Source organism: Acomys minous, assembly GCF_964271855.1.
Source record: "Acomys minous genome assembly, chromosome: 6".
NCBI lineage: Eukaryota > Metazoa > Chordata > Mammalia > Rodentia > Muridae > Acomys > Acomys minous.
This window is the reverse complement of record NC_140487.1, coordinates 109,478,383-109,498,146: the sequence shown is the minus strand read 5'-3', so window position 1 is coordinate 109,498,146 and position 19,764 is coordinate 109,478,383. Positions and strand designations below refer to the sequence as shown.

The following is a 19,764-nucleotide window of genomic DNA, read 5'->3' as shown; positions in this document are numbered from 1 at the left end:
GTGCCGCAGACTTTGGCCTGAGCAAGGAGGCCATTGACCACGAGAAGAAGGCCTATTCCTTCTGCGGGACAGTGGAGTACATGGCCCCCGAGGTTGTCAACCGCCAGGGCCACACCCACAGTGCAGATTGGTGGTCCTATGGGGTGTTGATGGTGAGTGTCCTGGCAAGAGTAAACGACCCAGCCCCAAGCTCTAGACTCAGTTTCCCCAAGTGTGTAGCGAGAAATGGCCACTTCATTCTTTCCTTGTTTCACCGCCAAGCTTGCCTCGCCCTGCACCCTGTTGCCCATGGCTCTACCGTGGGCTTACGTCCACCCGGCTGAAGTAGCCTTCACCTGACTTGGGGATTCTCCTCAGCTTCCTGGAATTGCAGTTGGGATGGGGGCAGAGGCAGCCACAGAATCGTGCTAAAGTCCCAGCAGGCCAGCAAGAATCCTGGGGCTGCAGCGGGGTAGCCTGGGAACGAGGGGGAGGAGGATGTGGGAGACAGATGAAGGTCACCACACCTGTATGGTCTCTTTCCCCTGCAGTTTGAGATGCTCACGGGCTCCCTGCCCTTCCAGGGGAAAGACCGGAAGGAGACCATGACCTTGATTTTGAAGTAAGCACTGGTGTTGCCCTGGCCCTGGCAAGTTCTTCCTAAGCCCTCCCCCATTTGGGGGCCAGAGAACTGCCTTCCACCCCCGCACCCCACCCCCAACTCCCCAGACCCTTGCCGTCTATGGGGGCCAGTGGGAGGTGAGTTAGTGGCTGGTTTGTCTGGGCTGAGCTGGGGAAAGCGACCTGGATGAAGGGAAGGGTCTCTGAGGTTTCTGGGGTGCGGCCCGGCCCTGACGAGACCTGCCGCTGCCGCTGTTCCAGGGCGAAGCTAGGCATGCCCCAGTTTCTGAGCACGGAAGCCCAGAGCCTCCTGCGGGCCCTATTCAAGAGGAACCCTGCCAATCGGCTTGGTAAGCAAACCCCAGCTCAAGGGAGGGGACATGGCAATGGGGCCAGCTGCAGCCTAGGCCACAGGGCCACATCTGGGGCTGAAAGGAGCTGTTGTCCTTTGTGTGAGCAGACAATGCTGCTGGCCACCCTATTTTCTGTCTCCATGTGTGGTGTTGGGAGGGTGACCTGTGTGTGTGGGGGGGGAAAGGCAGGAACTGAGTCATCCCTACCCCCTCAGGGACAAGGACAGAGGCCCCCACACAGCTTCTCTGCCAAGGTTGCTGGCTCAAGAGAAGGCACATGAGCTTAGGAGTGAGAAAGGTCCCAGTCCTAGCTGTGTCTGTCCCCACTGCCTGGCACCCAGCAGTCACTAAATATTTGTTGAGTGACTGAGCACCGTTTATGAGCTACATAACTGGCCAGGTGACTTCACCTCACTGAGCCCCAGGTTCTTTGTGTCAGTAAAGACAGTGATCCTGGCCTGGCTTCCCAGGCCCTTTGAGTCAGGGAAGGACATGCCTGTCATGTACCGGAGTGTACAGTATTTGCTGACTTTTGTTTTTTGGTTGCTGGCTTTATCTGGGTCATAGCCAAGCCTTGTAAGGTCCAGTTCACGTCCCTGCGTTGGCCTGAGTGAGCATTTGTCTCAGGAATAAAGAGGGCAGTAGGAGAAAAAGGGCAGCGATGGGGCCTATGGCAGGACTGGAATCCCAGCATTCGGGAGGCAGAGGCAGGTGGATGTCTGTGAGTTCGAGGCCAGCCTGGTACAAAGTGAGTGCAGGACAGACAGCTAGGGCTCTTAAACAGAGAAACCCTGTCTCAAACAACAACAACAACAACAACAACAAAGTCCGGCTTCCATCCTGACTGTCACCTGGACAAGTCACCTATCCTGCCTGGCCCCTCCTTCTGGACAGTGGCACTTGATCGTCAGTGTCTACACTACTCCATAAAGTAGCAAGTGCTGAGTGGGTTCCGGGCCTCAGGGTGATGGGTGCTGATGCAGCGCAGGGTGAGCCCAGGCTGCTATCTGCTGAAGCAGCTGGCCCAGAGCTTGGAGGACAGAGTGGGTGTCTGAGGTTAGACCAGAGCTTGGGGGACAGAGTGGGTGTCTGAGGTTAGACCACTGCTTGGCTCCTTTCAGGCTCGGGCCCTGATGGGGCAGAGGAAATCAAGAGGCACATCTTCTACTCTACCATCGACTGGAATGTGAGCGGATCTGTCCACATCGGGGCTCAGCGATGGGCGCGGGAAGGGTGGGAGACCGGGGTGGGGGGTGGGGGTGGGGGAAGAGGTAATCTGCCAACTGTGGCCAAGCTTCCACTCTTCCTGCTGGGGCTCCTGCCAGGCTGCGGGGTCACCGTGGTGATCAGAGCGTATGCCCCGCCTTGCAGAAGCTCTACCGGCGAGAGATCAAGCCACCTTTCAAGCCGGCCGTGGCCCAGCCCGATGACACCTTCTACTTTGACACTGAGTTCACGTCGCGCACACCTAGGGGTATGGCCCTGATCTGGCTTTGTCTGTCTGGGTCTGAGCTTAGGGAAGTAGCTCTCTGGGGAATACCCTGGGATACCACGGTGACCAAGGCCTCTGGAAGGCCAGGTGTGTGGGTAGACTGGCAGTATGTGGCTCTGTGGGATTCATACTCCATCCTGCCCTCATACTGCCTGACTCCCTCTCGGGGGGCTCTCTGGGCCTCTTTGTTTCTGGATGAGGAAATGAGCTACGTGGGGGGTGGTTTAGGCCATGACAGGAAAGTCAGGACCCCCACCCCAGGCACCTTCCAGTCCTCTGGGGAGACTGAACATGTCAGGCCTCCACTTGCCTCAGGGAGGAGGAATCTAACCTGGCAAACCTAGCATGGAGAAGAGTCGTCAGAGCAGAGGTGCCGATGCCCACGGGCCTGTCTTCTAATGCTAGGCCTCGCTTGCTTGCTCGATCCCTGGGTGCTGCGAGAAGCCAGTGAGGGCGGCTTCTAGGAGGGAACTTGGGGGGGGGTCCGGACAGTCCGACCAGGTGCTGCCGGTGGCTGGGGAGTTGTGTGTTGGTTCTGTGGTGCCTTCTTAGAGAGTGAGTGGGTTTTCTCTGTGTAGCTTGTACACGGTTGCTCACAGGAAGCGTCTCACTTCGGAGCTGTCTAGCTTGTCCTTATTTATCTGCCGAGCCCATACCAGGCCCCCCACTGTGTGTCAGCCATAGTGAGAAAGGCAGTGAAGACGAAGACAGACCTCAGAGAGAGCAAGGCGGCCGTGTCGCCCAGGCTAGGGGCCGCGGGGCACGTTACGGGGTCAGAGGAACAACATCAGGCAGCTTTCTAGGGGTCGGGGGCAGGCATAGGGGCCTTGTGACAGACCGGGAGCAGATAATCTAATCCTGGGGACCAGCATGTGTGGTGGCTCTGAGCTCTCCAGCGGGGCTGAAATGTGGGGGGGGCCAGACTTGAGAGGTGGGGTCGAGCATTCCCCCCCCTGACAAATGCTAAGCGCAGGTGGCCCCAGACTTTTGGGGTGGAACTGTCCCTCCAGCTGTGCTGAGAAGAGACCTGAAGAGGGAGATGGACCCGGGATGGGAAGGCTGTGGGGAGAGGCATCCTGCGCCCAGCCTGAGCTGGAGGTCAGATGGGGGTGGGGTGGGGGGGCGTCCTGTGGCAGGACTGGGATGGACTACACACGTGTTTATTTGTTTGTATTGTATCCGTTAGTTAGTTAGCTAGTTGGGGTTTTTGAGACAGGGTTTCTTTCTGTGGCTCAGGCTAGCTTAGGACTATGTAACCCAGGCTGGCCTCAGAGTCGCGGCACTCCCGACTGTGCCGTCTGAGCGCTGAAATGGCAGGCGTGCGCCGTCATGCCAGATTGGTTTATTTACTCTTTTTGTATGTGAGAGAAAGAATGGAAAGGAGGACATGACTACTGCTAATGTGCGGAGAAGATTCTTATTGTCGATACAAGGGAGAAAGCAGGCAGAGGGCAGAGTCCAGGCTAAACATGGTCGGCAGGCTAACCCGGACCCCGAGGGGAAGGGGAAGGGGAAGGGAGAGCAAGAGAGGAGCCACTGACGAAGAGGGGTGGCCTGGGCCAAGACCAAGAGACCGGAGTAGGGCCGGAGAGATGGCTCAGTGGTTAAGAGCGCCGCCTGCTCTTCCAAAGGTCCTGAGTTCAATTCCCAGCAACCACATCTGTAATGTGATCTGATGCCCTCTTCTGGCCTACAGGTGTACATGCAGACAGAGCACTGTATACATAATAAATAAATCTTAGGCTGGGAGAAGGGAAGTGGAAGCCCAGCCCTGGGATGGAGAGGTTTAGGGTTTGGGGGACGGGGTGAAGAGCGCTGGGAGGAGCCCCAGGTCCTGAGATTTCCTGGAGACCTAGCAGTGTATATGTTTGTTTATCTTTGTGGTCCTGGGAATCAAACCGAGGACATTGTACATTCTAGGCAAGTACTACACCACTGAGCTACAGATGCGAACAGATAGGCAAAGGCCTGGGATGGATAGGCCTTAAATGTGTGCCTTCCAGGCCTGGAGAGATGGCTCCAGTGGTTAAGAGCACTGTGTACTCTTCCAGAGGTCCTGAGTTCAATTCCCAGCAACCACATGGTGGCTCATAACTATCTATAATGTGATATGGCACCCTCTTCTGGCTTGCAGGAGTATATGCAAGCAGAGCACTGTATACATAATAAATGTTTTAAAAAAAAATACGGCTCCATGGCCAAGGCAGGCCAGGATCCCTGCAGTCTTGGCATCAAGAGCACCCCCTCACCTCCGTGTCCTCTCCTTGACAGACTCACCAGGCATCCCCCCCAGCGCTGGTGCCCATCAGCTCTTCCGTGGCTTCAGCTTCGTGGCCACTGGTCTAATGGAAGATGACAGCAAGCCTCGGGCCACTCAGGCCCCCCTGCACTCCGTGGTACAGGTGAGAGAGGTGGGGACTGCTGCTCAGTGTCCTGAGAACCCAGGCGACCTCCAGCCTGCCGGACCCTCACTGTCCTCATGTGTAAACCCGGTGGTGAAACCCAGTCCTAGATAACTTCAGAGTGGCTCTAATTATTAGCTCAGAGCTGGGGTCTGGAGGCTTGCCAGAGGTTGCCCTGTGGGTGTAGTGAGGGTGTGGCTGGGTGCCCCTGATAGGGGTAGGTGGCAGGGGGCGGTCTCTGCTCACATTTGCCCCTCCTCTGTACACAGACTGCTCCAAGCAAAGTTTATAGCTAAGAAGGAGTAGGTGCAGACACTGGAGCTCTTGGCCTGGGTTTAGCTTACAGGCTGACCAGACTCTGGAGGAGACACCAGCCCCCCTGCCTCAGTTTCCTCATCTGGAATGATACAGCCCTACCTCTGCAGAGGCTTTGCAGAGCTAATGTGTCAAGTGGGCATGCCCATTGCAGACAGTAAAAAAACAAAACAAAACAAAAAAATCTGAGCCTGGTTTTTTTGTTTTGTTTTGTTTTTGTTGTTGTTGTTGTTGTTTTTGTTTGTTTGTTTTTTGAGACACGGTTTCTCTATGCAACAGCTCTAGCTGTCCTGGAACTTTCCTAAAACTTTCAAACCTTTTTTTTTTTTTTTCTAAGCCAGGAGATGCTGGCGCACACCTTTAATCCCAGCACTTAGGAGGCAGAGACAGGCAGATCTCTGTGATTGCAAGGCCGGCCTGGTCTGCAAAGAGAGTCCAGGACAGCCAGGACTCTGAATAACAGAGAAACCCTGTCTCAAAAAAAACCACAGGGGGGTTGGGGATTTAGCTCAGTGGTAGAGCGCTTGCCTAGCAAGCGCAAGGCCCTGGGTTCGGTCCTCAGCTCTGGAAAAAAAAAAAAAAAAAAAAAAAAAAGACAAAATAACAAAAAAAACCACAGGATCAGGGAGTTGGAGAGATGGCTCAGAGGTTAAGAACACTGGCTGCTCTTCCAAAGGTCCTGAGTTCAATTCCCAGTAACCACATGGTGGCTTATAACCATCTGTAATACGATCTCGTGCCCTCTGTACATGCAGACAGAACACTGTATACATAATTAATAAATAAATAAATCTTAAAAAAAAAAAAGAAACACACATGCTCAGAAAGAGGCACCTTCATGAGGTCAAACAGATAACTTTTAAGCCTGTGACTGTTTCTCCTTTCTCCGTGCTGTCTCTACTGAGCCAGGGTCTGACCTTAGGGATGACGCACGCGCTCCCCCCCCGCCCCCCCCCCCCATGCTCTTTGGTCCCTGGGTCAGTCAGGCTGATTCTTGTCTTCTCAGCAACTCCACGGGAAGAACTTGGTTTTCAGTGATGGCTACGTGGTAAAGGAGACGATCGGCGTGGGTTCCTACTCCGTGTGTAAGCGCTGTGTTCACAAGGCCACCAACATGGAGTATGCTGTCAAGGTGGGCCTTCTAACCGTGCCTCGGCTAAGGCATACAGGGTGGGGAGTGAGGCCGAGGTACGGGTGACACTTGGATGGGAGCGTCTGTGTGCTGTGCCGGGTGTGAGGCTGACCCTCCCGGGCCTTGTAGTATGGGTTCCATGACAGAGAGACTCAGACCGTGGGTCCTGTCCCCCTGATGTGGTCCTGGGGTTCCCCTCTCTTCAGGTCATTGACAAGAGCAAACGAGATCCCTCAGAGGAGATTGAGATTCTTCTGCGGTACGGGCAGCACCCCAACATCATCACCCTCAAAGATGTGAGTGGGGGAGTCATTGAAGCCAGATGGGGGCTGGAGGATTTGACTGAGGGACACCATGTTTCTTACTGCAGCCCTTCCTCCCAATGCTCACGGGAAGCGGCAGGGGGCCTGAGCCCTCCCCCTGAGGACTGGGGTGTTCCTGGAGCCCTCCGGGATGAGGCCAGAGGGGTGGGAGCCCAGGCAGGTGGAGGGGCCCAGCAGGGCCACTGAAGGGTGGCAGAGCCAGCCCTCAGCCCCCAGGCTTCTTTGTCGCGAGAGCTGGCGCTCAAGGGTCCCGGCCTGATGGCCCCTGTCTCTGGCAGGTGTATGACGACGGCAAACACGTGTACCTGGTCACAGAGCTGATGAGGGGCGGGGAGCTCCTGGATAAGATCCTACGGCAGAAGTTCTTCTCGGAGCGGGAGGCCAGCTTCGTCCTACATACCGTCAGCAAGACCGTGGAATACTTGCATTCCCAGGGGGTGAGTCGAGTGGATTAGGGGGGTGGGGGGTGTCCAAGGTCATGACACAGGCAGAATGCAAAAACTGTCTGGCTCAGGAGTGACGGTCTCCAGATTGCTAGTCAGAAGGGACTCGGGATAGGTAGGTCGGTGGCTTTAAGAAGAAAGAAGAAGCTGGGCGTGGTGGCACATGTTGGGGGGGAGGGGAAGAAGAAGAAAATAAGAAAGAAGAGATGAGGCCAGACTCAGAGCATTTGTCCAGTACCGACTGTGTGCCATGCACTATGCTAAAGTTTAATTTAAGAGAATGTTTCCTGAGCCGGGCGTGGTGGTGCACGCCTTTAATCCCAGCACTTGGGAGGCAGAGGCAGGTGGATCGTTGTGAGTTCTGGGCCAGGCTGGACTACAAAGTGAGTCCAGGATAGTCAAGGCTACACAGAAAAACCCTGTCTCAAAAAACCAAAAAAAAAAAAAAAAAAAAAAAAAGAGAGAGAGAGAGAGAGAGAATGTTTCCTTTGATATTTCAGTGGGATTTCCACAACCCCTAAATTAGATGGTTGTTACTGACACTTGACAGGTCTGAAGTCTGGGGCTTGGAGCTGAAAGGTCATTGTCCTAGGAGGACACACCGGGGAAAATGGAGGCTGGCAGTTGAAGGAAGGAGTAGATTTAGATTTTGTTTGGAAGGTGTAGGGTGGCCCCTAGCGGGGAGCTTTGAGGCTTCTAAGAGGGTGGCCCAGGTGCTAAGGAAGAGCAGGTAAGGCTTTCTTTGTTGATCTTGGCCCAGCTGCGTCAGCAGAGTGGGTGAGTAAAATCCCTTATGGCAGTGAGCTGTCTTGGGCTTCTGTCTGTCTGATGTGATGTTTTATCAGGCAGTGAGGGGTTAAAAGTGATGTCAGCTTGGTGTCATGCACCTTTAATCCCAGCACTCAGCAGGCAGAGACACATGAACCTCTGAGTTTGAGGCCAGCCTTGTCTATGTAGTGAGACCTTGTCTCCAAAGAGAAACACAAGGACAGACAGACAGACGGTGGCAGCAGCCCACCTGTAATCCTAGCGCTTGAGGCTTCGGTTATGTGTGTGTGTGTGTGTGTGTGTGTGTGTGTGTGTGTGTGTGTGTGTAAGAGAGAGGAGAGAGAGCAAGCTTGCATTTATATTGGCAAGTATATGGGCAGGCATACAGACACCTGTGTGCCTGAGTGTGGAGGTCAGAGGTCGCGTTGGGTGTCCTCCTCGGCCACACTGTCCTGTCTACGTTGAGGCAGGGGCTCTTGCTGATCTGGGATCGCGCTGACTAGCCTAGCAGCTTATTTCAGGGTCCCTGCCTCCACTTCCTAAGTGTTGAAATTACAAGTCGCCCGGCACATGTGCCCAGCGCTTACACGGGTGCTAAAGAGCTGAACTCTGGATCCCAAGTTTACATGGTGTCCTACTTTGCTTTCAGCATTCCGGCTACAAGTAACTTGAGGGAGAAAAAGGCCTCTTTGGGTTATAGCTCCCAGGTCAAGGTCCATTGAGGGAAGTCAAGGCAGGAAGTGACAGAGGTCACTGAGGAGCACTGGTTACCGATCTGTTCATTGTGGCTTTCTCACCTTGCTGCTTCTTTTTTTTTTTTTTTTTTTTTTGATATAACACAGGACTATATGCCCAGAGATAAGTACAGCCTGTACTATAGATGGGACCCCACCCACACTCAACATGAGTCATTAATCAAGAAAATGCTCCAAAGATCTGCTACAGCCCAATCTGATGGAGGCATTTTCCTCAGTGTCCAAGATGACTCTAACTTGTGTCATGGTGACAAAAAAAAAAATTAGCCAGCACATATGACAAATGTGGTGGCAGTACACGCCTTTTAATCCCAGAACTTGGGAGGCAAAGGCAGGTAGATCTCTGAGTTCAAGGACAGCCAGGGCTACACCAAGCCAGGGCTACACCAAAAAACCCTGAGTCTAAAAAACAAAACAAAACAAAAAAATTTTGTGTACATGTGAGCGCAGGAGCACCTTAGAGGCCCGAGGAGGACAGTTGTGAGCCGCCAGATGTGGGTGCTGGGACCAAACCCAAGGGTCCTCTGGAAGAGCACCAAGTGCCCTTCACCATTGAGCCATCTACTCAGCATCTGACACGTGACTGCTAACTACCTGTAGCTAAAGAATGTTTGCTTTTGAAGCTGGGTCTTAATATAGATAGCCTGGCCTTTTTTTTTTTTTTTTAAGATTTATATTATTTATACATAGTATTCTGCCTTCATGTTCACCTGCAGGCCAGAAGAGGGCACTAGATCTCATTATAGATGGTTGTGAGCCACCATGTGGTTGCTGGGAATTGAACTCAGGACCTTTGGAACCTTTGGAAGAGCGGACAGTGCCCTTAACCTCTGAGCCATCTCTCCAGCCCAGGTAGCCTGGACTTTTAATTCTAGCACTGAAGAGGCAGGGCAGACAAATCTCTGAGATTGAGGCCACGTTGGTCTACCTAGCAAGACTTTGTCTTCAAATGCACGTGAGCTCATCCACCTGGGCTCTCTTTCTTTTTCTTTTTCTTTTTCCTTCTTATTTTTTCTTTCTTTCCTTTTTGCTTTTTCAAGACAAGGTTTCTCTCTGTAGCCCTAACTGTCCTGGACTTACTTGTAGACCAGGCTGGCCTCGAACTCACAGCAGTCCGCCTGCCTCTGCCTCCTGAGTGCTGGAATTAAAAGTGTGCGCCACCACGCCCGCTGGGCTCTGTTTCTTAGCTGAGTTAAGATTTGCATAAAGCGTGCGCCAGCGCCATCTGCAGTGTGAGACTTTCCTGTGTTAAGCTACTTATATGCAAAAGGGGTCATTAGTCCCCTCGGAATATGTCATGTTCTAAATATGTTGTTCCTGGCAGCATCGTGTGTGGTATTCTGTGGTTCACACCATGCCTGTGTTTCCTGTAAGCTGAAACTTGCTGAAAGTCCTCTAGCCCTTACCGCCCTGTCCCTTGTCACTCACGGCACTCATTCCATGCTTTGATGTTGTGGGGAGAATGAGTCTTTTCCAATCCATGCTGAGAATCGAACCCAGGCCCTCATGTGTACTAGGCATAAACTGCTCAAAGTTAGGGAGAATGTGGTTCAGAGGAGATCAGCCAAGGCCTGGGATCCAAGCAAACCCTGTACAAGACTTAACTGGGTTCTTTTATTATTATTATTATTATTATTATTATTATTATTATTATTATTATCATCATCATCATCATCATCATCATCATCATCATCATCATCAGGGTTCTCTGTGTAGCCCTGGCTGTCCTGGAACTCACTTTTCTAGGTTGCCTCTGCCTCCAGAATACTGGGATGAAAGGTGTGTGACACCATACCCTGCTTCTGTTTAGTATTTTTCAGATAATGTCTTGTAATGCAACCCAGGCTAGCCTGAAACTTGCTATGTTGCCCAGGCTGGTCCTGAACTTAGTATGCGGCCTTGCCAGGCTGGCTTGGAACTCACAGAGATCCACCTGCCTCAACCTCCCCAGTGCAAGGATTATAGACAGGATATCACCTCCACCCAGCTAGAATACTTAGCTATTACAGGCCACTGTGCTTCAAACGGTTCCAATTTTCTTTGTTCTTAACTGATTATATCCGTAGAGGGCGATTAGAAAACAGGCTCGCTGTGACCGCATCCAGCCATCCATCAGCATCTAGGTCCATGTTTGGTGATGGGGTAAGGGTAGGGGTCCTGATGTCTTCACAGGTCTACAGGCTCAGGATCTCCTCCACTCATACCCAGGGCCAGGCAAGGTCACTTGTCCACTTAGTGGGACATTGTACTCGATCGTGACGGGCGTCCACAAACACACCCTCATGTTGCCCCTGATTACTCAGGCCGGATGGGAGCCGTTCCACCTCCTCAGCAGGAAGACCCTCATCTCGTGGATTTATCCTTTCAGAGTCTTTGAAATGATTATGTTGCTAGAATTGCAAAATTAAAAAAAAAACAAAAAAACCAAAATGGCAGTGTTAGGTTACACATAACTTACTAGGGGAAACTCCTTCACATTTGCTCGCTTAGTTAATTCAGTTGTGTGTGGGAATGCGCGCCACAGTGCATGTGTGGGGGTCAGAGGATTACTTGTGGGAGTCAGTTATCCCTTTTCACCATGTAGGGATTGAACTCAGGTCGTCAGGCTTGGCTGCAGGTGCCTTTACCCATTAAACCTTCTCAGAAGCCCAGGGTTTTTTTTATAAAAGGGAACTTTACCTTATAACCAAATTGAAGTTTGGTTACCACACGTGCTTTTAATGGTCATATTTGAAGTAGCTTGGGTTTCTTTCTTTTCTTTTAAAATGTTTGTTTATTTATTTCTTTATTATGTGTACAGTGCTCTGCCTGCAGGATAGAAGAGGGCACCAGATCTCATCATAGATGGTTGCGAGCCACCATGGGGTTTCTCATGGACTCATGAACTCAGGACCTTTGGGAGAGCAACTAGTACTCTTTAACCTCTTAGCTATCTCTTCAGCCCCTAAAAGGGTTTTTCGTTTTATTTTGTGTTGTTTTTTACATATATAAACACACTATCTGCATGTACCTGCAGTCCAGAAGAGGGCATCAGATCTCATTATAGATGGTTGTGAGCCACCATGTTCCATTGCTGGGAATTGAACTCAGGATCTCTGGGAGAACAACCAGTGCTCTAAACCTCTGAGCCACCTCTCCAGCCCCCATGGCTTTGGTTTCTTATGTGATCAATGTAAGCAGACTAATATTTAAACATGTCAGATCATAGAGTAAATGTTTCCTCTTCCTGTTTTCTTAATACTGGTTAAAGATCCCACCAGTGCCTTTGGCTCAATGGTTAAGTGCTTGCCTAAAGTGCTAAAGGCCCCACAGTATCAAATAAGCAAACAAACAACAACAACAACAAAAAGCAACCCAGGCCTCAGAAGTCTGAGGCAGGAGCGTCATGAATTTGAGGCCAATCTGGGCTGCCATATAACAAGACCTTGTCTCAAAAAACCAAAAAAGAGCGTGGTGATGCATGGCTGTAATTCCAGCATTCAGGAGGCAGAGGCAAGTGGATGTCTGTGAGTTTGAGGCCAGCCTTGCCTACAGGGTGGATTTCCCAGGACATGTAGGGCTATAAGAAGACAGAGCTGAGCCAGGCGTGGTGGCGCACGCCTGTAATCCCAGCACTTGGGAGACAGAGGCAGGCAGATCGCTGTGAGTTCGAGGCCAGCCTGGTCTACAAAGCGAGTCCAGGACAGCCAAGGCTACACAAAGAAACTGTGTCTCAAAAAAAAAAAAGAAAAGAAAAGAAAAAAGAAGAAGAAGAAGACGACAGAGCTGAGCTAGTGAATTATCAGTGGGTAACCTGAAACTTAGACAAGGAAGTGCTCTCCAGATAAGGGTGTCTCCAAAGGCCGGTGAAGGCTGCAAGCTAACTCTGAGTTCAGGCAGCTCTGCATGTAGGAAATTGTCTCCTCCCAAAGCAGGAGCTTATAGGTCACTAATGTTCGTTTCTGGCCTTTTCCAGATTCCAGGGTCTGCAGATCTGAAGCAGGGTGCTCTTTTTGTAGAGGTGTTTTTTCTATTTGTTTTTATTTCATGTGCCTTGCTGTGTTGCCTGCATATATGTCTGTGTGAGGGTGTCAGATCCTCTGGAACTGGAGTTACAGACAGGTGTGAGCCGCCATGTGGGTGCCGGGAATTGAACCCAAGTCCTCTTAACCAGTGCTCTTAATGGCAGAGCCATCTCTCCAGCCTTGGAGAGGTCTTTGCAGGGGTTCTCTAGGTTGATGTGGCCTCTGAAGCTAAGACTCCAAAGAAGCTGGAAGAAAGGGATGAATGACGAGGGGACAGAGCCGGGACACCTGTTTGGTTGGGTTTTGGTTTTTTCAAGACAGGGTTTCTTTGTGTAGCTTTGGCTGTCCTGGACTCGCTTTGTAGACCAGGTTGGCCTCGAACTCACAGCGATCTGCCTGCCTCTGCCTTCCAAGTGCTGGGATTAAAGGTGTGCGCCACCACCGCCCATCCCCCGGCCCTGCTTCCCCAGTGCTGACAGTAAATACCTGCCATGTTTTCTCATGGAAACCCTTTCTCTCTCTCCCTCCCTCCCTCCCTCTCTCTCTCTCTCTCTCTTTTTGACAGGGTTTCTCTGTGTAGTCTTGGCTGTCCTAGACTCACTTTGTAGACCAGGCTAGCCTCACACCCACAGCAGTCCTGCCTGCCTCTGCCTCCCGAGTGCTGACATTAAAGGACATCTGTCTAGTGAAATGTGTCATAAACCCAATGTGATGCACAAGTCACGGTGTCAGTTGGTTTCCCAGCAGTGAACACACCCTGTCACAGCTCTGACATCAATACACAAAGCATTTCCGAATCTCCCTTCAGAATAGCCTTCCTAAGCCCACTCACTTCTCCTTTCTGCTTGTTCTTTCTTGCTGTAGGTTTTTTTTGTTGGGGGGGGGGGGGCCAGGCAGGGGTTGTTACTGTTGTTTGTTGTTTGTCTGTGTGAAAGAGAAAAGGACCTTGCTGTGTAGCCAGGCTGGAATTTATGGTCCTTTTTGGAGTACTGGAGTTACAGGCTCATGTGGCCACCCCAGCCCTTTGGGTTTTTTTGTTTTTTTGTTTTGGTTTCTCTGTGTAGCCTTGGCTGTTCTGGACTCACTTTGTAAACCAGGCTGGCCTTGAACTCAATCCACCTGCCTCTGCCTCCCAACTGCTGAGATTAAAGGCATGCGCCACCACTGCCCGGATGGCACACGCCTTTAGTCCCAGCACTCGGGAGGCAGAGGCAGGAGGATCTCTCTAAGTTTGAAGCCAGCCTGGTCTACAAAGCGAGTCCAGGATAGCCAAGGCTACACAGAGAAACCCTGTCTCAAAAAAACAAAACAAAAAAAGATTTATGTGAGTGTGTGTCTGTGTGCACATGTATGTGCACGGATACAGATGCCTGTGGATGCAGAGTCCAATCGAGTGTTGTCCTCTACCCCTCCTGCCTGCTCCTTCCAGGCAGCGTGTCTCCTTGAACCTTGGGCTTATATTTTCTCAGCTAATCCGGAAGCCAGTAAACCCCAGCAATCCTCCTGCCTCGTTCTCGACAAAACTGGGGTTCCATCTGAAGCAGCTCTGGGGCTGCCTAACAAACACCCACCATTGTCCAAGCCCTGAGTTAAGCATTCTTCATCTTCCCTACGACCCTGGACCCTAAAACACTCGTCAGTCCATTTGACAGATGAGAGATCCAAAGGCAGAGGGTCAGACCACACAAGCTTTGGGTGGGGGTGGGGTGGGGGTGGGGGTCCAGGCTTCCTTCCCTGGCTTGCAGAAGGGGTGGGCTTTTGTTCTAAGGTTGCTGTAGGAAGGTTTGGTGAGCTTGGATGCCTTTGAAAAAAACTGAGCCTGAGTTGCTAGGTGGTGACTGTCACCTAGTCCCCAGGAGCGGCGTTTAGTCTGGTTGCTGTGGTTCACACTCTGCCTGGCTTCTCTCATGACTGCCCAGCCTGCTGTGATTTTTCTGTGACAATGGGCACACTGCCTGATGGCCAGGCAGCAGTTGTATGGAGCTTTTCTAGGCTCTTCTAGCTGCAGGGGACACCCAGTTCCTGTCAGGGTTACTCATTTCTTTACGTTGCTAGGGCAGAAGAAGATGACAAACTTCCCTGCCCCTGTTCCCCAAATGTGTCCCTTCATGCCACACTAAACTGGAAAGGTCCCGCAACAGTGGTCACGTGCTGCCCATGCTTCTTTCAAGTCAGCATTTCTCTCAGTGTCTCTGTTTCCTCCTCTTAAAATGTCACCAGCCTACTTGCTGAGGTGTGGTGACATCGTGATTGTGAAGTGACCTTTTTTTTTTTTTTTTAAAAAGACAGGGTTTCTTTGTGTAGCCCTGGCTGTCTTAAAACTTACTATTAGACCAGGCTGGCCTCGAACTCAGAGATTTGCCTGCCTCTGCCTCCCCAAATGCTGGGATTACAGGCGTATGCCACCACTGCCCTGCTGTGAAGTAACATTTTAAAAGGCTTATTTTAAAAAAAAGAAAAAAGGCTTATTTACATATGTGTCTGTGAAATTATATGTGCGTATGGTAGAGGGTGCATACCTGTGGAGGCCAAAAGAGAGCGTCACGTGTCCTCTGTTACTCTCCACTTATTCCTTTGAGGCAGGGTCTCTCCTTCAGCCTGGGCTCACGTTTTCATGGCTAACACAGAGACACCCTGTGGCGGAGAGAGAAAAGGGGAAAGGACCCATACTTCAGGAATGAAGGAGCTGCCCTAGAGGAGAGTTGATGATGAGTAAATTAGAGGGAAGAAGTTAGGGCGGCCTTGCAGCTGCCGGCATCTAAACAGAGATTCCAAAAGGACAGTACGAAGCCGACTCCCTCCAGTTGTGTGCTGGGCCTTTCCCTGTCTGTGTGCCCGTCTGTGTGACTTCCTCAGTTCTGACAGTTGGCACGTACTGACCCACAGCCCTCTGCCCCCTAGGTCGTCCACAGGGACCTCAAACCCAGTAACATCCTGTATGTGGATGAGTCCGGGGACCCCGAGTGCCTGCGCATCTGTGACTTTGGCTTCGCCAAGCAGCTGCGGGCTGAAAACGGGCTCCTCATGACACCGTGCTACACAGCCAACTTTGTGGCACCTGAGGTGAGTGGAGGCACCAGGAGGCCTTGTGCCTGCTCTTAAGGGTGCCGTACTATCTGGAACTGAAGTGTTCATGACCTGGATCCAGGTACCAAGGGAGGAACACCTATAGCGCACACTGTATGTACACTTATGTACCGTGCTGGGCACTGTTAGATGACCTAACGCCGCCCAGCCTGACCATCCTCCCCTGTCTCCTGCCAGGTGCTAAAGCGCCAGGGCTATGACGAAGGCTGTGACATCTGGAGCTTGGGCGTGCTGCTCTACACCATGCTGGCAGGGTGAGTGTGAGCCTCCCAGCCTCCTAACTTACCCCTCGTGCCAGGGCGGAGGCCGGAGGCCGGAGGCTAAAGCTGGATTTGGGAAACTTCTTTCTAGATACACTCCATTTGCCAATGGGCCCAGTGACACGCCTGAGGAGATCCTCACCCGGATCGGCAGCGGGAAGTTCACCCTCAGCGGGGGAAACTGGAACACAGTTTCAGAGACAGCCAAGGTGCGTCTGTGAGGGCTGGAGCACGGAGACGAGCTGACCCCGGGGCTTTTCAGCTGTCCTTGGGACAGCCCCCTCCTTCTCTCTCTCTCTCTCTGTCTCTCTCTCTCTCTCTCTCTCTCTCTCTCTCTCTCTCTCTCTCTCTCTCTGTCTCTCTCTCTCTCTCTGTAGCCCTGGCTGTCCTAGATTCACTTTGTAGACCAGGCTGGCCTCGAACTCACAGCGATCCGCCTACCTCTGCCTCCCGAGTGCTAGGATTAAAGGTGTGTGCCACCACGCCAGGCTGTACAGCCTCTTCCTCTTAGGTGTGTGTTCCACCAATCCTCATTGCAATATTACCCAATGCACCCCCTCCCTCTGTTTGTCTGCATAACTTCACTGGCCCTTCTGTGTTCTGGGGCCTAAAGGATACAGGGGGCTGCCTAACCCCTGTCTCTCTCTGTGGAGAGTTGGTGTGGTAGGAAATATGCCAGCACATCAAGGCTAGCTCTCCGGCCAAGTGTGTGGGTACCTGCCTGTGCCCTGTGCCTTGGACTTAAGTATTGGGGAGTTTCTACTCTGGGAGAACCTCTGCGTAACACCACCTACACCGGGTGTTGTCACCTCTGTTTCTCAGAAGGAAAACTTAGGCCCATAAGTAACGTGTCTGGGACACTCAAGCTGGTGAGGGCAAGAGCTAAGCTTAGCATTTCTATTTATTTGGGGTTAAGTTACTGTTTCAGGGTTTGTTTGTGGTTTTTTGTTTGTTTGTTTGTTGTTGTTTTTTGTTTTTTTGTTTTGTTCTCGCTGTGTAGCCCAGGCTATCTCAGAACTTTGTCTATAGACTAGACTGGCATTAAACTCACCAAGATCTGCCCTCCTCTGCCTCCTCAGTACTGGGTTTAAAAGTGTATACCACCACAGCCAGCCTTGTTTTTTATTTTAATTCTGTGTGTGTGTGTGTGTGTGTGTGTGTGTGTGTGTGTGAACGTACCTGTGAGTACAGGTGACTTGGAGGCTAGAAGGCATAGGGCCCCTTGGAGCTGAAGTAACATCTCGTGTGCCCCCTACAAGACTGCAGTGGTGGCTCACACCTTTAATCCCAGCACTCGGGAGGCAGAGGCAGGCGGATCTGAGTTCTGAGTTCAAGGCCAGCCTGGTCTACAGAGGGAATTCCAAGACAGTTAAGTGTACACAAAGAAACTCTGTCTTGAAAAGCCAAAAAGAAAAGCATGCTGGGAATTGAACTGCAGCCCTCTGGGGAGGCAATAAGCACAGAGTTTGTCTGGTTTGGTTTTGCCTTGAGGACAAGGTCTCTCCCAGCTCTGACTGGCCTTCAAGCCCTAGGTAGCTGAGACTTTTTTGGTTGATTTGGTTTTTCCAGACAAGGTTTCTCTGTGTAGCCTTAGCTGTCCTGGACTTACTCTGTAGACCAGACTAGCCTCGAACTCACAGAGATCTGCCTATCTCTGCCTCCCAAGTGCTGGTATTAAAGGCATGAGCTATCCCCCACCCCCACCCCTACCCCACCCCCGGCCTGATTTTTAACTCTTGATCTTCCTGGCCCTGCTTCCCCAGTGCTGGTAGTAAATGCCTGCCACGTTTTCTCATGGCTTTCTCATTTCACTTTTGTTCTTCGTATAGTGCTGGGGTTGGAACCCAGTACCTCGTGCATGCCGGGCAAGCTCTCAAGCTCTCAGGCTCGCACTACACCCTACCCTAAGAAGAGTCCAATTTGAACCCGCATCTGCTTGCCCCTGCCCCCGATCGTTAGGCAATTCCCACCTTTCCACGTGACTTTTCTGAAACAGAAAGGGAAAGATGCCTTCCAAATGCCTGCAGCAGCCAAGATGGCCGGAAGGGACCCCTGGACTGTTGGGGAGGGGGCCTTTGGTATATGACAAACACGTTGTGGGGTTTTTGTAAGGGCTCAGGCCAGAGCCTGGTGGACGCGATTGCCTCCGAATCGTTGACCATCAGCGAGGCGCTCAGTGGAACAGAGCTACCTGTTCCCTCAATGGCCCGCCCATCACCTCCTTACCCACGTGTCTCTAGGACCTGGTATCTAAGATGCTGCATGTGGACCCCCACCAGCGCCTCACAGCCAAGCAGGTCCTGCAGCACCCGTGGATCACGCAGAAAGACAAGCTTCCCCAGAGTCAATTGTCCCACCAAGACCTGCAGCTCGTAAAGGTGGGCCTGGGGCTGCCAAGTGTCTGGGGTCGGGCTTGGTCTCAGACCACGGGACTTGAAGTGGCAGAGCCAGGCAGTTCTGCCTGCCCAAATCCAGGAGATTTAGGCAAGAGATTTAGCCCTACCCCAAGGGAGTCCCACACTTAACACATTCTTGTGTCCCAGGGAAAACCAGTGGTCATGAAATACCACCAAGGCTAGGAACGGTGGGACCCTGGGAGGGGGGGTGGGCCAGACCCTGGAGTGTGTGTGTTTTGTCTGTCCAACCCCCTCCTCCCTGGTCTGATCTCCTCCCTTCTCTCAGGGAGCCATGGCAGCTACGTATTCTGCACTCAATAGCTCCAAACCCACGCCCCAGCTGAAGCCAATCGAATCATCTATCCTGGCCCAGCGGCGGGTGAGGAAGCTGCCCTCCACCACCCTGTGAACCACAGTGCGGACAAACTTCTTGGTGGCAGAGTCCTTCCCAGAGGGAGCAGGCCTGAGTCACAGGACCAGTGAAGCAATGTCCTAAAGGAAGTAATCAGCGAGACCACCCAAGTGAGGGTATGAAGTGCCTTCCTCCCCAGGACAGACTCTTCTGAGCTCAGGCTCCGTTGTGTGAGATCCAGTCACTGTACAAACTATTTTTTAAGGAAAAAAAAAATAGTGTTATCTACCAAAAATATGGCATCTATCAAAACCATGGATTTTTACAAGATCCATTTGCCTTCTTGGCCACTGCAGTCCCAGGAGGAGCGCCAAGTCACATGGAGACTGTGTGGCCAAGACTCCCTTGATCAGCTTTGGGGCCTTCCCCTGAGCACCCCCTCCATTGGCTATGGAGCCATCTGCACAGGCCTCCAAGCAGCCCAGCGTTGCCTCTCGGTCATCCACTGACTACCTGCAGAACTTGGTCCCCAGCCGGCTCCTTTTCCGTTCTGTTCTGGGTCCCTGTTAGAGCCAGGGACCCCCGCCCCGTCAGCTCTTGGCTCCAGGCACCAGCGTCCACATTGCCCATCCACAGTGGGCCCCTGCAGCCGGGCCGGACAGCCCCCGTGGAGAGGAGGCAGAGAGCACTTTTTTTGGCCAACTTCCTGTCAGCCACTGGATAGGGTTCACAGGAGACCAGGGAGGCGGGCCATGGGGGACGAGGGCTTTTTCATTTTCTCCTCAGCTGGTAACTCAGGGTTCACCTGTCCAAGGCCTTTCTAATAAACTTACAATCCTGTCGAAGCAACCGCTCTTCCACCCTTTATCCTCCTTGAAGGCTTTGGCAGTGACAGGAAAGAGGCTAGGGGCAGTCTAGCCTGCCTGCTCGGAGCATGGGTCATTTGAGGAGTGTGTAAGAATCCCTCTGGTTCTATCACGTGCTCCTACGAGAGGAATCCATCACGGTATGGACAAACAGTAATGTCACTAGCAACCAGTGACAGATTCTGGGCCCCTGGCTGGCCCTGTGTGGCGAGAATC

General features: G+C 52.1%; 1 protein-coding gene across 3 annotated transcripts in view; it reads left to right on the top strand.

The window, feature by feature from the left end:
* Positions 1-19,531, top strand: part of RPS6KA1 (ribosomal protein S6 kinase A1) — a 43,893-nt gene extending 24,362 nt beyond the window's left edge. For all 3 annotated transcript variants that reach the window (XM_084785251.1, XM_084785252.1, XM_084785253.1), the window contains 14 exons: positions 10-152; positions 531-601; positions 862-950; positions 2,075-2,139; positions 2,325-2,427; positions 4,717-4,847; positions 6,169-6,294; positions 6,501-6,590; positions 6,896-7,054; positions 15,489-15,650; positions 15,852-15,928; positions 16,026-16,143; positions 18,175-18,312; positions 18,617-19,531. In XM_084785251.1, the coding sequence (XP_084641377.1) occupies positions 10-152; positions 531-601; positions 862-950; positions 2,075-2,139; positions 2,325-2,427; positions 4,717-4,847; positions 6,169-6,294; positions 6,501-6,590; positions 6,896-7,054; positions 15,489-15,650; positions 15,852-15,928; positions 16,026-16,143; positions 18,175-18,312; positions 18,617-18,739 (1,595 nt within the window). In that variant the 3' untranslated portion in view covers positions 18,740-19,531. The remainder of the gene's footprint in view (positions 1-9; positions 153-530; positions 602-861; positions 951-2,074; positions 2,140-2,324; positions 2,428-4,716; positions 4,848-6,168; positions 6,295-6,500; positions 6,591-6,895; positions 7,055-15,488; positions 15,651-15,851; positions 15,929-16,025; positions 16,144-18,174; positions 18,313-18,616) is intronic.
* Positions 19,532-19,764: the final 233 nt, after the last annotated feature.